This window comes from Oryzias melastigma, linkage group LG17 (assembly GCF_002922805.2).
Source record: "Oryzias melastigma strain HK-1 linkage group LG17, ASM292280v2, whole genome shotgun sequence".
Lineage (NCBI taxonomy): Eukaryota > Metazoa > Chordata > Actinopteri > Beloniformes > Adrianichthyidae > Oryzias > Oryzias melastigma.
In genome coordinates this window covers 25,705,288-25,721,648 of record NC_050528.1, presented here as the reverse complement: position 1 = coordinate 25,721,648, position 16,361 = coordinate 25,705,288, and the positions used below count along the sequence as shown (strand labels likewise).

The 16,361-nt window shown below is 41.3% G+C and overlaps 1 protein-coding gene across 2 annotated transcripts; it reads right to left on the bottom strand.

The window, feature by feature from the left end:
* Window positions 1–446: 446 nt before the first annotated feature.
* On the bottom strand, window positions 447–15,882 carry LOC112147437 (serine/threonine-protein kinase tousled-like 1-B). Of its 2 annotated transcripts, XM_024273830.2 has the most exons (23): window positions 15,529–15,882; window positions 14,133–14,254; window positions 13,093–13,161; window positions 12,937–12,975; window positions 12,740–12,815; window positions 12,613–12,656; window positions 12,450–12,539; window positions 11,677–11,685; window positions 10,905–10,976; window positions 10,728–10,820; window positions 10,543–10,653; window positions 10,269–10,405; window positions 9,989–10,180; window positions 9,848–9,914; window positions 9,661–9,758; window positions 7,197–7,278; window positions 7,014–7,105; window positions 6,381–6,470; window positions 5,791–5,960; window positions 5,576–5,711; window positions 3,375–3,486; window positions 3,183–3,290; window positions 447–1,796 (listed from the first exon to the last, which is right to left on the bottom strand). In XM_024273830.2, exons 1-23 carry the CDS (start codon window positions 15,653–15,655, stop codon window positions 1,647–1,649), a joined length of 2,286 nt encoding a protein of 761 aa, XP_024129598.1. In that variant the 5' UTR covers window positions 15,656–15,882; the 3' UTR covers window positions 447–1,646. The 2 variants fall into 2 exon arrangements, with proteins under 2 accessions (XP_024129598.1, XP_024129597.1); XM_024273829.2 differs by lacking the exons at window positions 11,677–11,685; window positions 12,937–12,975 and having other exon boundaries at window positions 10,905–10,980; window positions 12,445–12,539; window positions 15,529–15,880.
* Between the last annotated feature and the right edge of the window lie 479 nt (window positions 15,883–16,361).

The following is a 16,361-nucleotide window of genomic DNA, read 5'->3' as shown; positions in this document are numbered from 1 at the left end:
AACTCCAAGCATTTTAGCTGGAACTATTTTTATTTGGGCTTGAGGGGATTGTTTTATGTGGTACATGTTCTTGTCTTTCATGTTATTTAGCTTGTGAAGTTCATCTTTTGTGACATCTTTCTGTGAAAGGTGCTACATAAATGACACTTCTGATATAGGCTCCAGCAACACTGTGACCCCCAAAGGTGCTCTGGGAGTTCAGATGAGACGGCGTGCTCGGTTCACTCCGCTGGAGTCCATTCGATCTTCATTTGGTTGACGGACGTGGCCGGGAGCTGCCCCCAGCATCCTTTATTCATGATCAGCTCTTCAGTTAATTGTGCAGGACGTCCACCTTTCTGTTGTTTGGTCAAACGGAGAAGTCGGATGAAACGATCAATAAAAAAAAGTCCGGTCTGGATGTTAAACTCTCTTTTCAACAACTATAACACAAATTTGAGACCACGGAGCAGGTAAGTGTTTTATTTACACAATGACAACACTTGAATATATCATGAATTCCAGCTGATCTGGAGCGTGTCCTCTTTTTTTTTTTTTCTGTGAACAGGTGCGACCGTTCCCCGCAACCGAGGAGCATTCTGGGAATTTGCTCGATACATCATGTTTGTCGGGCTTTTATGCTTAAACAAAAAACAAAAAAAAACAAAAAAAAAAAGCCCCCTATCAGACATTTATGAAGATGGTTGAAGGCTCTGCAGCTGAACACAGTTCAAATATGCACATATGCAGGGAGGAGGTCATGCACATGTGAAACTAAAAGCAACATTTATAGCAGCAACACTGAGAATGGCTTTCAGGAGGAAACGATGGAGCAAACGGACACTTGGAGGCGTAAAAAGCAGGATTATTGGTATATATCTGCTAGTTAGTCGTGTTTCCTGCACATGAAATGTACAATGAACTCTGCTTTGCCATACAGTAACATACAGATACAGATTTTTTTCTTTCTTTTTTTATTTAAAGAGCCTAATGTTAAGTAGTCCAGCAGGGAAGCATGGACATCTACATCAACACACCACCATGAAACGTCCGCCTCTTTTACCTGGAAAGACGGACGGAGGGACGCGGACTGACGGCGCCTCCGGTTCAGATCGTGACGACAGTGAGGCCATGCGGTGGTTTCTTCAAGACTAATCTGAGCCTCATCTGGGTTTTGAAGTGCAAACTTAAAAAAAAAAGGAAAAATCGCCGTCACTGGAGGTAAACTTTGACACGATGCGGAGGTTTTTCTGCTTTTCTCTGCACCCGCCCTCACAAGCAACAAGACTGGAAAGTAGGCGCATGTTGACACAACTGTTAGTCAGCTAAGGTATATTACGGCGTATGTACGTGCTTGTGAAGATGCATGTGGAGCTACGGGGGGGGGTTGAAAGACCAATCCACACTGCTGTAATGGGGTTCATTTAGTCCAGAAGCAAGTCCACTTGCTTTCATTTCACCCCCAAACAATACATTTTCCTACTTCCATCCACTTCCTCTTTCGAAGTCTGAGGGCGGAGCTCTGACGAACGCAGAGCTTCTTCCTTTCCATTCTCTCTGCAGCCGTCTTAGGAGAAAGCTCGGGACAAAAGGGATCGCCATCTGTCCTCCGCTGATCACAGCAACCTCGTCCTTCCAGAAGGTCCCGTCCCATCGCGTCCAGCCGCTCAGTAGTTGGGGATTGATGGGGCCGGGGGCTGCAGGGACCCGGAGGAGTTTGAGCGTCTCATGTGGGGGAGGAGATAGGAGTCCGAGCACAGTTGGTGAACGTCGTAGCGGTCCTCCTTACGGTAGGCCAGACAGCGCCGGATGAACGCCTGAGAGCAGAAGAAATCTTTTAAGTGATTGATAAATTACAACACAAGAAAAAAGTTACAACATTCATGAAAATATGTTTATGAAACACTTCTAAAATATGTTATTGTGACAAAGTTTGTATTAGACACATTTAGGTAATTGTGTTAAGCATGGTAGGAGTATTATGATAATGTGGGCTTTTAATTTCCTTACAATGACTTATATACAACAGTAAATGAAAAGTGGGTTGCTGACTTTTTTTTTGTAAGTTTTTTTTTTTTGCTTTCAAAAACTGTGGTTTAAGATTCTAGATTTAGTTTGCTGTTGAATGCTGAAGCCTTTGTTCAAATAACTCAGTTTAATTCAACATTTGCCCTAAAAGTCAGAATCTGTCAAACTGGATTTCGTTGAATCCATTTGAAAATTGTAGTTTTTACTTTTAGAGCCTTTTAAGGTCAACATTATTATTACTGGGCTGATAAAATCGATTTACCAATCCAAATTGATCTAAGCTTAATGCTAAAGTTTGTTAGCTTGATGCTAACCTATAATGGGATTTCCCATAGGACAGCTAATGCTAACACTCGGCCAACCTAAACATACATTGTTGACTAACTGAACATCTTTATAAACCAAACAGGAATGCATTTTCCAAACTTTTTTAAGGAAATCTTTTTCTAAAGTAACCATTTGGGGTCAGAAGCAGCTCATACTTTCTTCTTCTACTGGAATAAGGTGTACCTCTATAGCGCCATCGCCACCTAGTGGGCAAACTGAAACGAATAATTGTTGGAGCTTTTCCATTTGAGAATCCATGTATTAATAATCTCATTATTTCACGAATACATTTTTCAATATGTGAACTGCATCAAATCAATATGAATATATTCAAAACAGATTAGTAATGTAGTAAAACAAAAAACAATTTCTAAACAAATGTGTCTAAATGTGTAAAGCGTGTAAACTCAAAATTGAATTGAATCAAACTGAATTGAGTGGATCGAAAGAATAAAAATAGAAAAAAAAAAAAAAAAAAATCAGATTCAAATCGATTCAGGAAATTATTGGCGATACCAGCCTTAAGGACTTTATTATTTCAGCTTTTAGCTAAATGTGGGTTATAATGTTAGTGGGATGTCCTAATTTAATCTTTATCTACAATATAATTTACTTTTTTTTTTTAGGTAGCTTTGACCTACATTGGAAATAATTTCCTCTTTCTTTCTGGGAAAAATGCAAAATTCAATAAACTTTGTTTACAAACTGCAGTTTGATATAAAAAAGTGAACTTGAGAGTGTTTTGGAATCGTTTCGATTGGATCTCAAAGCACCGAGTACAGACGTAGTCCAAACTGCTAAGCATTTATTTGTGAATCTCACACTCCATTTCCACGGCGGTGCAATACCTTGGCCTCTGTGCTGGCCTGCGGTTTGGCTGGAAACTGAACTTCCGTGGCTTTGAGGATGGTGTTTTCCTGCAGGATGTCCTGCTGGGACTGATTGTGACCAAACGGCTGCGGAAACGATAAAACATAAGAAAAGGTCATCCTTCATGCCTTCACACACGGGCGGCGTCATAAGCTGAGCTCTGGTCCTACCTTGCGTCCGTAGAGGCATTGGAAGAAAATCACTCCAACTGACCACACGTCCACCTTGTTGGAGATCTTGGGAGGTTCCTTCCCGACGACAAAACACTCTGGAGGAAGGTACCTGAAGATGACAGTGCTGTTCACTTTCACATACTTTTTTCACCGTTCATAAAATAAATATACATCTGAGGTTTGGCTCGGATAACTCTTCAACCGTTGAGCCAATTAGTATAATTCAGGAGATTCTGAAGTGGAAAAAAGCGGCTTTGCATCGTTTACATTAGTAAGAGGCATTGACCAAAAATAATTTGTTGTTTTGACGTATATCAGCATCAGCTTTTATTTATTTTTTTTTTTTTTTGTGTCGACAGGCTGACTTTGAACTGGTTATTTTGGCTCAGATGAAGTCTCGCCGCTCCATCTCCAGCGTTGTCCGTTTACGGTGCCATGTCTACGGCTGTCACTTTTAAGGCGTTAAAGCACGTCTTTTCATGCTGTTAATCCCACATTAAAAAATGTAATTTTGTTCTCGCCTCAGCTGCTCTGTGTGCTGGTATTACTGCAGCCTTCGCTGCTCAGCGCCAACATGAAAGGCACTTCAAGCGATTTGCTAAACACGTAAGAAAGTTTCTTTGTGTGGCACGATGAACGCATCAATTTACAAGCCAAAGAGAAGCCGTTTGGATGGAAAAGACAGAAGAATGTTGGTTTTTGGATCACAATCTAGTACCGTCTAACTGGAACCACTGACAATTTTATGGACACATTTTTCTCTAACTGTATTTAACTTTATTTAATTGGTACAACTTCAAGGAACTCTTAATTTATTTAAATTTTTATTTTACCTTATGAGATATGTTTCTGTCTTCCTGTACTTTTTGCTATAGTTTCAAACTTTATTACAAAGAAAAGTCATTTAATTTATGTCAAAGTTTAACTTTATCTACTAAGAAAAATGTAAGGGAGCGGTTATTCTTAAATAAAAAACAAATAAAAATTGCTGATGAACCTGTTACTCCCTGCACTTCTAGAAGTTTATTTGTTTTTTATTTACTTGTTTTTCGAATAAAATTAATTGTTGGTGTTAGTTTTATTTTAAATTTTGTTAACTTTTACTGCAAATTAATTTCAACTCCAAATATTGGTTGTTAAGTAACTAACAATCTGAGCCGGTATCGGCCCTGAAAACAAAAACAACAACAAAAAAAACATTGGTTAATGTGTTAATGCATAAACCAGGGGTGCTCATTACAGCAATCACAATCAGAAGGACGTGGGTAGATCGCGGGCCAACAAAAATAAACAAACAAAAAATAAATCTATATTTTTAAAAAGCCATCAGGGAATAGTCATCCTCACAGGCGATTTTACACGATTTTCATTATGTTGCATTTTCTGAGTTTAATGGGTCCCTGGTTAAAGTCTCACATGTCTCCAGTATCATTTCTATTTTGTTTTTTTCTTTTTTAGGAATTTTTTCTTCTCAAATTCCTAATTTTTCAGTAATTTTCTAGCATGTTTTTGGGATTTTCCTGTTTTCATTTTCAATTTTGTTACATAAACCACCATTGAAAATGCAATAAATCTAATCTAATTAATCACGTGTTTTCATATTTTTATGAGAAGTAATTTTTATTATATCATGTAAAAATTTCCCAGCACAAGCCTGTTTTGATAAACTGAGAGGACATTGTCATCAGAGAGCCTCTGCTGGATCGGCTGCACGCTGTATCCTCAGATGAGGGCCCCTCCGACTAAGAGCGATTATTGAGGCCCGGACCGGCCCTCGTCCCTCCTCAATTGACAGAGATGCCCACTCTGACCTAGCCATCTTCCCACGGCGCCTGCTGAGCCGTTCGCTCAGCTTTTGTTAAGCTAGTTGTGGTTTAAAAATGTCCCACTCCCCCTCTGTCACACAGTTTACAGTATGAAACATGATTGTGGCTGCTTTCTCTTTTCATAATAAAACGCATTATCTGCATGTATGCATTACTACAAAATAATAATACCTCCTCACAAAGATTTGTGTACTCTTACTGTGTCGTTTCTGAGCTATTAGTCCACAATGGCTGAAGACATATAGGTAGATCTGTTGGAGCTTGTCGACTCAAAAGTAGCTTCCAAGCCAAAAGCGTGGTTGAAGAGTTCCAGCATGTCGATGAGCGCGTGTTCAGTGTGAAGGGGTTCAAAGGTGCGGTTTGGAGTCTCACCAGTAGGTGCCTGCACCCTGTGACGTGAGGTCCATCCCATCCACACCGTAGTTGTCATCATCCATTATCTTGGAAAGGCCGAAATCCGTGATTTTGATTTCACCACATGCCGTCCCGTCAACCAATAGGATGTTACCTGTAATAAACGACGAGGGAGATTCCAGTGAACTTGAATCCTTGAGGATGATCGGGGAATTTTTTTTTAAAGAACATACCAGGTTTGAGGTCATAGTGGATGATTGGGGGTTTGATTTCATTGAGGTAGCGCAGGGCGCTGACGATCTGCATTACGATGGAGCGGGCCTCCTTCTCCGACATCAGCTTGTTCTGCTTCAGGTAGAAGTCCAGGTCGTTCCCCTCGCAGAACTCCAGCACGGTGCAGAACCTGTCGGCGGGAAAAGGAAAACAAGAACAGCTGCAGAGCGGCCAACGAGGTCACATTCAGACGCCCGTCTCTTCATGGCCAGAACCCCCCCTCCTCGTGTGGGTTACAAGTCAGTGTGAAGCCTGTCTGGTGCTGAAGCATCTTAGCTGTTTACTGAAGAAAACGGACGAAAACAATGAACGTATTTAAAAGATCCAGATTCAATCTCACAATTAAAGGACAAATTCAACACCTCAATTCAAATCTTCATTGTCAAGACACGCCAACAATGAATCATGCATTCTTCCCCATCTGATAATGACGCAACAATTAGCCTCCAGACAGAACACAAACACTCAGCTCTCCAGCAATTTCATATCAGGCTTTCTAACTCGAGCGGCATCCGGTTCGGAGGGATCGCAGTGATCAGAGGTGACTCACGTGTCCGTGTCGAGGGAGAAATAGTCGTACAGTTTGACGATTCTGGGATGATCCAGCTGCTTGTGTATCCGGTATTCCCTGCATGCGTGCCTGGAAGGAGAATTAGCCGTACAGTTTGAGCGTTTACAGTATTTTGTCCATCTTTTTCCTTAAAAAAAAGAAAAACCCTTAAAATGATTTTACACAAATAAAAAACAATTACATGACTCAGCAGAACTCTCAGGTATCGGTGTCTGACAGCACAGTCACACACCGATGCTCTGAAACCCCTCAGAAGTAACAGATGAGGCCGAGCAGCTGGCTGATCAATCTTTCCCGTCCCCAAAAACAGGCCTAATTATCTTGTAGCAGCTATCGTCCCGGCAGAATGAAGGACAGAGTGCAGGAGCGCTGCTTTATGCAGACGCAGCTCCCAGACTCCCCCGAGAGGGAGCAGCGGTTCGTGGAAATGATTCCAGTATCTTCTGTTCAGTAGTTTGATGCTTCTGCAGGAGCTCAGACTAAAACTGATAGCATCAGCGACTGTAAAATGACTCCTACACTTCCTAATAACTGATCAAGCTTCATGGAAAACTGAAATGGTGAATGGTTTTCTTAATTTATGGATTGAGCAGAGGAATAAGTGAGACCTACTTGTGGTAGTTCTCCTTCTTCTCCTCTCTCCAGTTCTTGTTGAGCTGGTGGATTTTCACGGCGGCGTAGCGCTGCTCAAACAAGTCAAACGCCTGCAAGTGGCAACAGGGTTTATGATTCAGATACAGAGAAACCTAAATAGTAAAACAAACAATCCCCCTGACAGACAGACGTATGATTTACCTTGTAGACTTCACTGAAGCCGCCCCTGCCCAGCAAGTGCAGCAGCAGGTACCTCTCATTCAGCGTGGGGTGGTCTTTAAAACTGTGCAGAGGACATTTTTATGAGCATTTCACTGTTAAAAACATTGCTAGAGTTTAATAAAGAAGTTAAAAAAAGTGAGAAAACAAAGCTTTATAATCCAAATGATGATTACAACAAAAATGAGGGATGGAATACTGGAAAACTACACGAAAGCTAACTTATGCCCAAACCCAAAAGGTGAATTTCTAATGAATTCCTGCAGATATGCAGAAAATGTCTCTAATGAATGATTTTTTATTTTGGCAAAAAAAAATATGCATGTAATCATAATTAAAAGACCACTAGAAACAATTTTACAATAGAAAACAAATTGGAATGAGACAGTAAACGTTTTGTCTATATGGTGTCAAAAGACAATTTGATGGTAATTTTGGGCTCCTAATAATAATAATAATAATAATAATAATTTTACAAATGCAAAAAAACAACACGTAGATACTTATTTATAGACTTTTCTACACTGAATATCCCAAAGGACTTTTCATTTATAAAAACAGTTGTTTTGGAATGCACAGAACAGATGATTTCCAGGAAAATAGCTCAAAAGTTTGACCTATTTTATAAATTTAAATAAATATTAATGTTAATGTTATATCAAATTAAGACTATCGTCAAATAGTTTTTTTTTTTAACAAGAAGTGTCTGATAAGTTAACCTCAAGTTATTTGCTTGTTACTAGAGGAGAAAATAGACATCTTCAATGCAGATGTTTCTTTTTACACTTAAACAATAAGTACTTAGCTATAAGCGTAGTAGAAGCTGGTAATGTGTTAGTAATGATCACATTTGGACGTGATAAATGAGCCAGAGCACAACGTCACTGCCAATTTCCTCAGTTGAATTAGATTACATTTTTGTGGTCAAGATTTAATTCAATTTGTCAAATTTATTTTATGAAATCCGATCACTTCACAGATAAAAAAGGATAGTAAAAGATATAATCAGTTCATAAATTTACATTCTATTTCGACTATGATGAAGTATTAGGGCTACCATTAAAGAAATATATAAATAGATGAGAATAAAGGCGTATAATTATGAGGGGAAAAAAGAAATCAAATGTTGTAAATTTACAATTTAAAAAGTTGTAATTTTACAAGTAAAAAGCTATGTTTTTTTTTTTATAAAATTAAAGTTGCACGTTTCCAAAAAAAGTAAAGCAGATTCAGATTGTTGGCAGTGTGACTTCCATCTGATTTTTTCGGAATTGCAACATATATTCAACAAGTCATGTTGGATTGTCTTTGTTGTAACATTTTTAAAGCTAAATGCCGACTTTTTCCTTGTAAAATTGGGATTATAATAATCATAAATTTATGACTTTATTTTCGTAAAATGTAGATTTCTTATAATTCTAAACATTTCTTCTCTTTTTCCTTTTATGGTGACCTAAAAATTCTGTCATTGTAGACTGATGAAGATGAAGTTGTTTTTTTCTCTTTATCATAAAAGCCGAGCAGCAGTTTTGAGTTTGTGGTATTTTTAGATCTACTGAATATGTTTTAATCCTCTGTCATTTATAACTCATCATTTCTGCTGTTTTAATTGAACCAAAAGAGTGAAAATGACTTGTTCTGAATGAGTGTAAAAATTTTCATCTCTCTATCTGTGTATAAACCATTGACTTTAAAGGACAACTGGACCCAGTGAGTTTGGATCACCCATACAAGATGACTTATTTCCAGCTCCAACCAAATGAAGTCAATTCAGTCGCCATTTTTTCTCCATATGGACGCCGCCATGTTGAAGCCAGATGTCATCTGAGTCAGTTTGAATCGACGTTTCTATTCGCTTGTCAATCAGGAGTGAGCTTGTTGGAAGGTCACACCCCTACTATGCGAAATCTGTAAAATGTTTTGAGAACTCAATGTTGGCTCCGCCTACTTTTATTGAGGAATCTGATTAGTCAGACAAAAATTTGTAAAAAAAAAAAAAAAAAAAAGAATTCTCAAGTTCTCAATAGAAGTCTATGGTATTTCGGCTTCTTGGAGGCAGCAGGTAGGGGGCAGGTCACTCAGTCCAGTTCTCATATACAGTCAGTGGTGTAAACAGAGCATTTATGGAAATTATTTTACTTATTAATCAGAAAAAATATTAACTGTTATATTTATTTGCATTTTGTATTTTGTTACTTAAATATATTTGTCTAGCTTTCATAAACCACGACTTCCTTCATAAGGAAAAAATCACATCAATTCAGACGTGCATCACTGCACCACTCTGAACACTATTACAGTATTGAATCTGTAAGTCGTAGTTTTCTTTTTTTAAGGTGTAGCAAATACTGAATATTGATTGAAGCTTTTAAAAGGACAGTTGAACTCATTATACTGTCATGGTTGAAGATTCCATTCACATGAGGGTGAAGGCGAGTGCTCTTACGCTGAGCTGTCTTCATTGTTTATCCTCTTCAGCTCTCGGATGTGAAGGTTCCGGACCCGCTCCAGCCTCTCCAGCTCTGCCTGGATCTCCGCCTCCTCCTGGATCACAGAAACGGACACCGTTCGGATTGACCCAAAAACAAATGCTCGTCATGAGTTTCCTTCTAGCAGGTTCCTTTGCCGCTGACCTTCTTCAAGTGTCCGAGGCGAAGCTTGAAGATTTCCTCCTGCTCGTGGTACTCAGCGAGGGTCAGGCTGTGGAAAGTCAAAGTTCCAGACTGAGCAAACACAACATCCACAGAGTAAAAAGTCTTCTTGAAGTCACTCACAGCTGGGGCAGAGAGGGCTTCAGGAAGGGGTCCGAGTCGTTGCCGTTGACCACCTTGGCTTTACGCTGCTTGGGCTCGGAGGTTGAGGCCACAGAGAGGGAGGGCGCCGCCGGGTTGGGAGGCTTCCTCTTGGCGAGGAGCTTCCTCTGTCGCTCGATATCCTCCCTCTGCTGGTTGATGCTTTCCTGTTGCCTGCATGGCAGCAAAAGCAAGACACGGATGTCAAAATATACAAGAGCTGCCTCATTAATAAACGTAAAAACACTGCACGGATTCTCACTTGATCAGGTTTTGGAATGCGTATCCGTCAGTCCACTGCTCCGTGTAGGAGGCGCCGTGTCTGACGGTGGTGAAGTGACCGAGGCGCAGACGGTCCTGCATGCTTTTCTCACGACACGAAAGCTTCTCCTGGTTGCTCTGTCAAACACATCAGAATTTCACTTTTATGAGTACCCCCAACTTTTCTATTTTTTAAACTCTCAACAAATCTGAACATATGACAATAAAATGACAAATTCTGCAGCAGACAAGTTCATCAAAGTCCCCAAACAAACCTTCTCTATGAGCAGTTTCTTGCTCATTGTGATGCACTTGTTGAGTCTCTCCTTATATTTCTCCAGCAGTTTCTGCTGTTCATCGATCTGTCTTCTCAGGTCACAATTCGCCTGTTTAGGAAAAAAAAGGAGAAGCATGAAATGTTTGTCTTGGGTTATGCACCACAGACGGAGACAGAACTCACCCTGAGCAGGTCGTCTATCCGGCCTTCCTTCTTCTCCAGGTCCAGACTCTTGTTGCTCTCCAGGGCGGCAAGTTTGAGCCCCGTCAACTCCGTCTGGAAGAGTCGGAGACGGAATATTAGGAGGGAGTTTATTCAGGTGGGATGCTGCTTTTGGCCTTTATTAGGGTAATCAAATACCTGGATACATTTGCTCAAGGAGGCTTTGAGGTTGTGCTCCCCGAAACTCAGACTGGTGGGGGAGGAGCTATTCTGTTGNAAAAAAAAAAAAAAAAAAAACATGTTAGATAGAGCACATATATGGGAGACAAAAGCGAGTTCTTTGTTTTGTGCAAAATCTAGTGTGCGGTCTGCCAAACATCTGAAGTAAGCGTGGGAAATGGAGTGCTGCATTAGGGGGCCAGAAAGGCCTGATCTGATCTGATGACATGCGGTCCTCTTCCATCAGCTCATTAAAGCTGAGTGCAGAGGTAGAGCAGTCCACGTCTGATCAGAGGATCTCGCCTTGTGTGTGTGGAAGCGACACTGAACCCACATTGCTCCATTTGGCAGAACGGCATCAGTGAGTGAATGTGTGTGTCTATGACTTTAAGGCGCTTAGAGTCTTAATCAAGGTGGAAAAGCGCTATACAAGTGTACGCCATTTACTATTTAACGCTGCTTAGCACACGTGACATTCAGTAAAGCCTTGTTTCCACCACTGAGCGGTTAACTGAATTCAGGTGAGCGTTTCCACTCAAAGTTGGACATCCAGCAGCTCATTTATTTCTATTTGGCATTTGGTTACAAAAGCAACATTTAATATTGTTTGAGAAAAAACTGCTGGCAACAAAGACGCTTTCTTTTGTCGTAATGACTACTATCAACATCAGCACCAGACTAACTGGACTTTTCTATTCATTCTATGGACCTACAACCGATGGGGCTCCAAAATGGGACAGTTCGGTCCGGCTTCACGGGTCTATTTTATAAAGGGAACTGGAAACAAGGCTTAAGAGGACTTTACTTATGGGCTCAAATTTAAATTCCTCCCTTACCACTAGTGCTGGGTGATGAGGAAAAATTATTTTAGATCACAATAACAATATATATCACAATAAAGTCTTTCACTTATTTTTACAAATAACATGTGACTGAATCGTTACAAATTAGATTTCTTAGTAAGAAAACACATTTTTGCACAAAAGTTCAGCAATAAAAACAAAACAAATAAAAAAGATAGAAGAGAAATGGCATGAGTGACATTTTCTATCACCCTCACGATATGTACCATCAAATCGCCCAGTACTGTCTACCACTACAGGTTCTCTCTACCCCTCCAGTTGTTGGGGCATTTTAAGGGGTAATGGTGTCTTTTTATGGGCTAACCCTTGGGGCGGCGGGATACAGAGCCCTCCATCGCGAGGGCGTTCCGTGTCGTGGTGTTTTTCTTCACGTGGATGTGCTCTGATGTACAGAAGTTTACATTTAATTGTAAGTAATAATTTTTATTTTAACATGATCTTTCTTTTTTAAAGTCATAAAACCAATATTATGTATTTCAGAGCGCGACCAGCGACTATTGATGATGTCATTAAGTGGGAATAAACGTCTGAATTGTAAGATTTTTCCATAACTCTCCGTTTGGAGGGCTAGATGTAGGTGTAGAGGAAGAATTCGGCTGAACTCGTGGTGGAGCGTGCTTCTCGCTTCTTGAGAACAGGCCGGGACTCAACCCTCACTCACCATCGAACCTGGAGCCGAGTGCGAGCTCTGAGGAGAGCGGCGAGCAGATGGAAGGCCTCTGACTGGACTGGAACCATTTCCACCCTGAAACTTTGCAAACAAGATAGACTTAGGGCTCTAATTCGAACTGAGAAAAAAAAAAAGGACATTTATCAAAACTCACATCAAAATAGTCGCTGATTTTGGGTCCGCGTGTGGAAGTCTTTCCTGTGAAAAATGATAATCTTTGTAATAACTGCAGAGCAAGAGGTTTAAATTGGACCTGAATCGCCTCGCATTGCCCAACGTACCTTGACTACTCTCAGAATAGGTGTCGGCTTTCCTCTTCCTCCCCCTGGACGATTCAGAGTGCTTCTTCTCTGGGGTCTGTGAATCAATATGAAAGGAGAGGAGTGAAAGAACACACGTAAATCCCTGGTGTTACCTAACAAAGCAGAAAGCGAGGCTTGTGTTCAGCGGGACAGAGCAGTAGGAAGAAGGTACATACTGAGTAGGCAGGGGAGCTCCCTCTTTTCAGATCGGAGTTCTAGAAGGACAGAAGAGGGAGAGGTGGAAGCAGTGGGAGGGACAGAAAAGAAAAGAAAAGAGAGCTGGAGGTTTTTGCTGAACAGTCGAGATTGTGTACATCTTTGTTCATCCTTACCTCGGACTCCTTGTCACTGGATGAGCCCAGACTTCCATAGCTGTGGTTGGAGGACTCATTGGCCAAGCCCTGAACACACAAACGTATGATTGAACGACGGGAGCGCCGGCGCAGGTAGGCCAGTTCAGTGACCCAGTGAAATTCAAACAATGGTGAAAGCATCATATGAGGCCGGGCCTCCAGGCTGCCACGTCTGTCAGGAATGCGGCCTGCTCTGATGAGGTGTGTCACTTGGCCTCTCGCCAACACATGTACATTTCCAGGAACTCACAAGTCCTTTTTAGGAAGACGAGAACTTTTAACCTGTTTTTCTGTATTGGGAAGCAGGGCCTTTTTTTTTTTTTTTCTTCCCTCTTGGAACATGAAACTCATGACTGTGACACATCACTTTCAGGCAAAAGCTGATCCTCCATGAGTACTTTAGGGTGTTTTATGGTAAACGAACACTCTATAGTCAAAAATTGGCATATATTGTTACAGATAGCCATGCTGTTCAGTCATAATTCCTAACTGTATATACATTTATCTCAAAACACAGTAAAGTCCCACTCCAATCATTTTTTGTTCTATTGTAAAAGTTTTATAGTGATCTTTTTTTTAAGCTAAGAATTAAAAAAAAAAAAAAGTTTAGTTTTCTAGGACATAGCTTCTTTAGAGCGGCAGTTGTTTATTAGAAATTTGCAGACCATTTCCCATCATCTATCTGTTTACACACTTTCCCCTGCTAGCTTACACCCCGAACATGACATTACTGGTGCAACAATATTGGAGCTATCCAGGGCGAGGTTAACGAAGATGCTTACGGATTGATTTGTCTGTAAGTGGATGCATCAAAATCTGGCTTACTGATTGTAGCACATATAAGCTTTTTCCAATGGCTGCTCCTGATTCACGACTATTTTAATAGATAATTATAAAAACAGTCACAGGAACACAATTTTAATTGGAGTGGGTCTTTCAAGGAAGTTACAGAAACAAACGGAGGGTCTTTTCTTGTATATGCAGCATCTCTTGGGATGGTTTTTCTGGGTGACCGTTACCTTAGCACCTCCGCTGGTGCTCCCCGTGCTGCCTACGGTGTTGCCGCTGACAGCTCCTGTAAACCTGGCCTCCAGCAGCTCCTGTCTCCTGGGGTCCAAGCTGTGCAGCTCCTCCATGGGGCCTGCCGCGAGGACACAATGTAATTGTAACACAAGACACTCAAAGTAGTCATGATTACCTAACAGACAACAGGGAAACAAAACAAAAAAAGACTTAAAGGCAGGATAAGCAGATAAGGGACATTTTTGAACTCCGCAGAAGGGGTCGGAATACTACTAGGGAGTCGGAGAGAAAAAGGGGTGAAGGTTACTGATCTGTTCATACTAAAACCTTCAGATTTGCCCAACTGAAGGATTAGTTTGGTTAACATGCCATCCCAACACTAAAGCACAAAAAAACAAGTTCTATTTTAAGATAAAATCACGGTGCAGCATCAGTGAGGGGAAAAACACTGGTAGGATGCTCCGTCTGCAGGCCCTTCTGTGTTTTAAACGGGTTGTTCAGGCTACGCAGAGGCCTGCTTTTCACATTAAAACGGTGAAACTGTCATTCCTCCTCCTTCAGCAGCAGCAGCAGCAGGTCCCATTTCACCTTAAATCATCTGATCTCCAAAATCTGCACAGCACCGTGTGCACGTGCAGACCATTAGTCATATGTGCTGTTTAAACTGGGGCTTGTTCTAGAACAACCAGTTTCCAGAGAGAGCAGCTCTGCTCCCTGCTGACTGCAGCTGCAAGTGTTTGTTTCATTATTGGACATTTCCTGGCTGTCATCTTAACACAGCCTCTGGCACGAGGAGCTTAAAAAAGCACGTCAAAATAAATAAATAAAAAAAATGTAAAAACTTTATTTAAAAATCAAGAGATGACAGATTAACAACACTGATTAGAAGCAGCTATTCCCTTTAAGTAGTGGATAATGTAAACGTCAGGACCAATAGCTGCCATTTATCTGCGTAGTTACGTCACGTTCTATCAACATAAAAGTAAAAGACTCCAGGACTTCTAGGGCCTACTTTTAAGTTTTTATGCGGATGTGTACACAGCGACGTTTAAATAAAGATCTCAGAAGGCGAACTACTAAAAAAGAGAGACAAACTACACTTGTGTTACGGTTGTGGTTCGTGCAACCCGAGAGTCACACAAACAGAACAACAAGCTAGCACAGCCTTTGTGCAAACCCGATTTAGCTTGCTGCTACTTAGACTGGCCGTAAACTGAACTGACAGCTGACGTTTGGCTTCCAATTCACGGCATCAGTGAACTTGACATCCATTTTTTCAGCCCCCTGTTTTCACTTGAACAAGCGCGACCCAAATATATGAATATGTTTCGAAAAAATGTGGAAAAAAATGTCAGACTTTTCGGGGGGACGGGAGTGGGTTAGCTCGTGTACCTTCCTTGCTCTTTGCGGTCGCCGTTAGATGTTGTTGAGAAATCGTTGGGGACGAGGAGAGCTGCGACCAAGATGGCGTCGCCTCCAAACTTCCACCACCACTTCCACTGTTACTTTGGACACTCATGAAGCCACTTTACGGCCGAGAGGAGCCAGCGCACACACTCCCGAAAACGTGCCCATCGTTTTTGACACCTGCTGCAGCCAAAAGAGGCCCGGGAGAACCGGTGGCGAGTCCGCTCTCGCGCCGCTAGACGTCCCGCATTTTGCGACCCGAGCGTTTCCGACGGAGGAGCGTCTTCTTGAAACAGATCCAATGTAACCTTTGCATGATGACCGCAGATCGCGCCTGTCAGCATCCAATACGCGAGAGGAGCTTTGATTCTGGTTAGTAGGCGAGGCTATCGCGAGGCTGGCGCGCACCTAGCAGCGAGGAGGGGGTGGCCTGACACCGAAACAGACACTGATCTGGGATCATTTCACCCTCTTTCAAACTAGTTTGAGGTTCACCGGAAGGCACCACTTAGCGACGACCTGAGAACAGCTTCTTGTCGGCTAGGAAAACAACTATCACCCGAAAACATGGCCGAAAGTTCTGAATTGCACGAGGGAGGAGAGGAGACATTTACTCCAAAACAGACGTGATCTCCACTGTTTACCAAAACAAAACATCCTTTAAACTGGAAGCAGACGAGTATAACGCAGTTTAGCTTCAAAATAATTCAGTTTGAATGATTTTTAACCATTTTATAGCAATAATTATTCAATATAGCAGATTTTACTGTAATATTTTCCTGGAATGTTCTTTATTTTCTATTTAGACTCAATAGAGA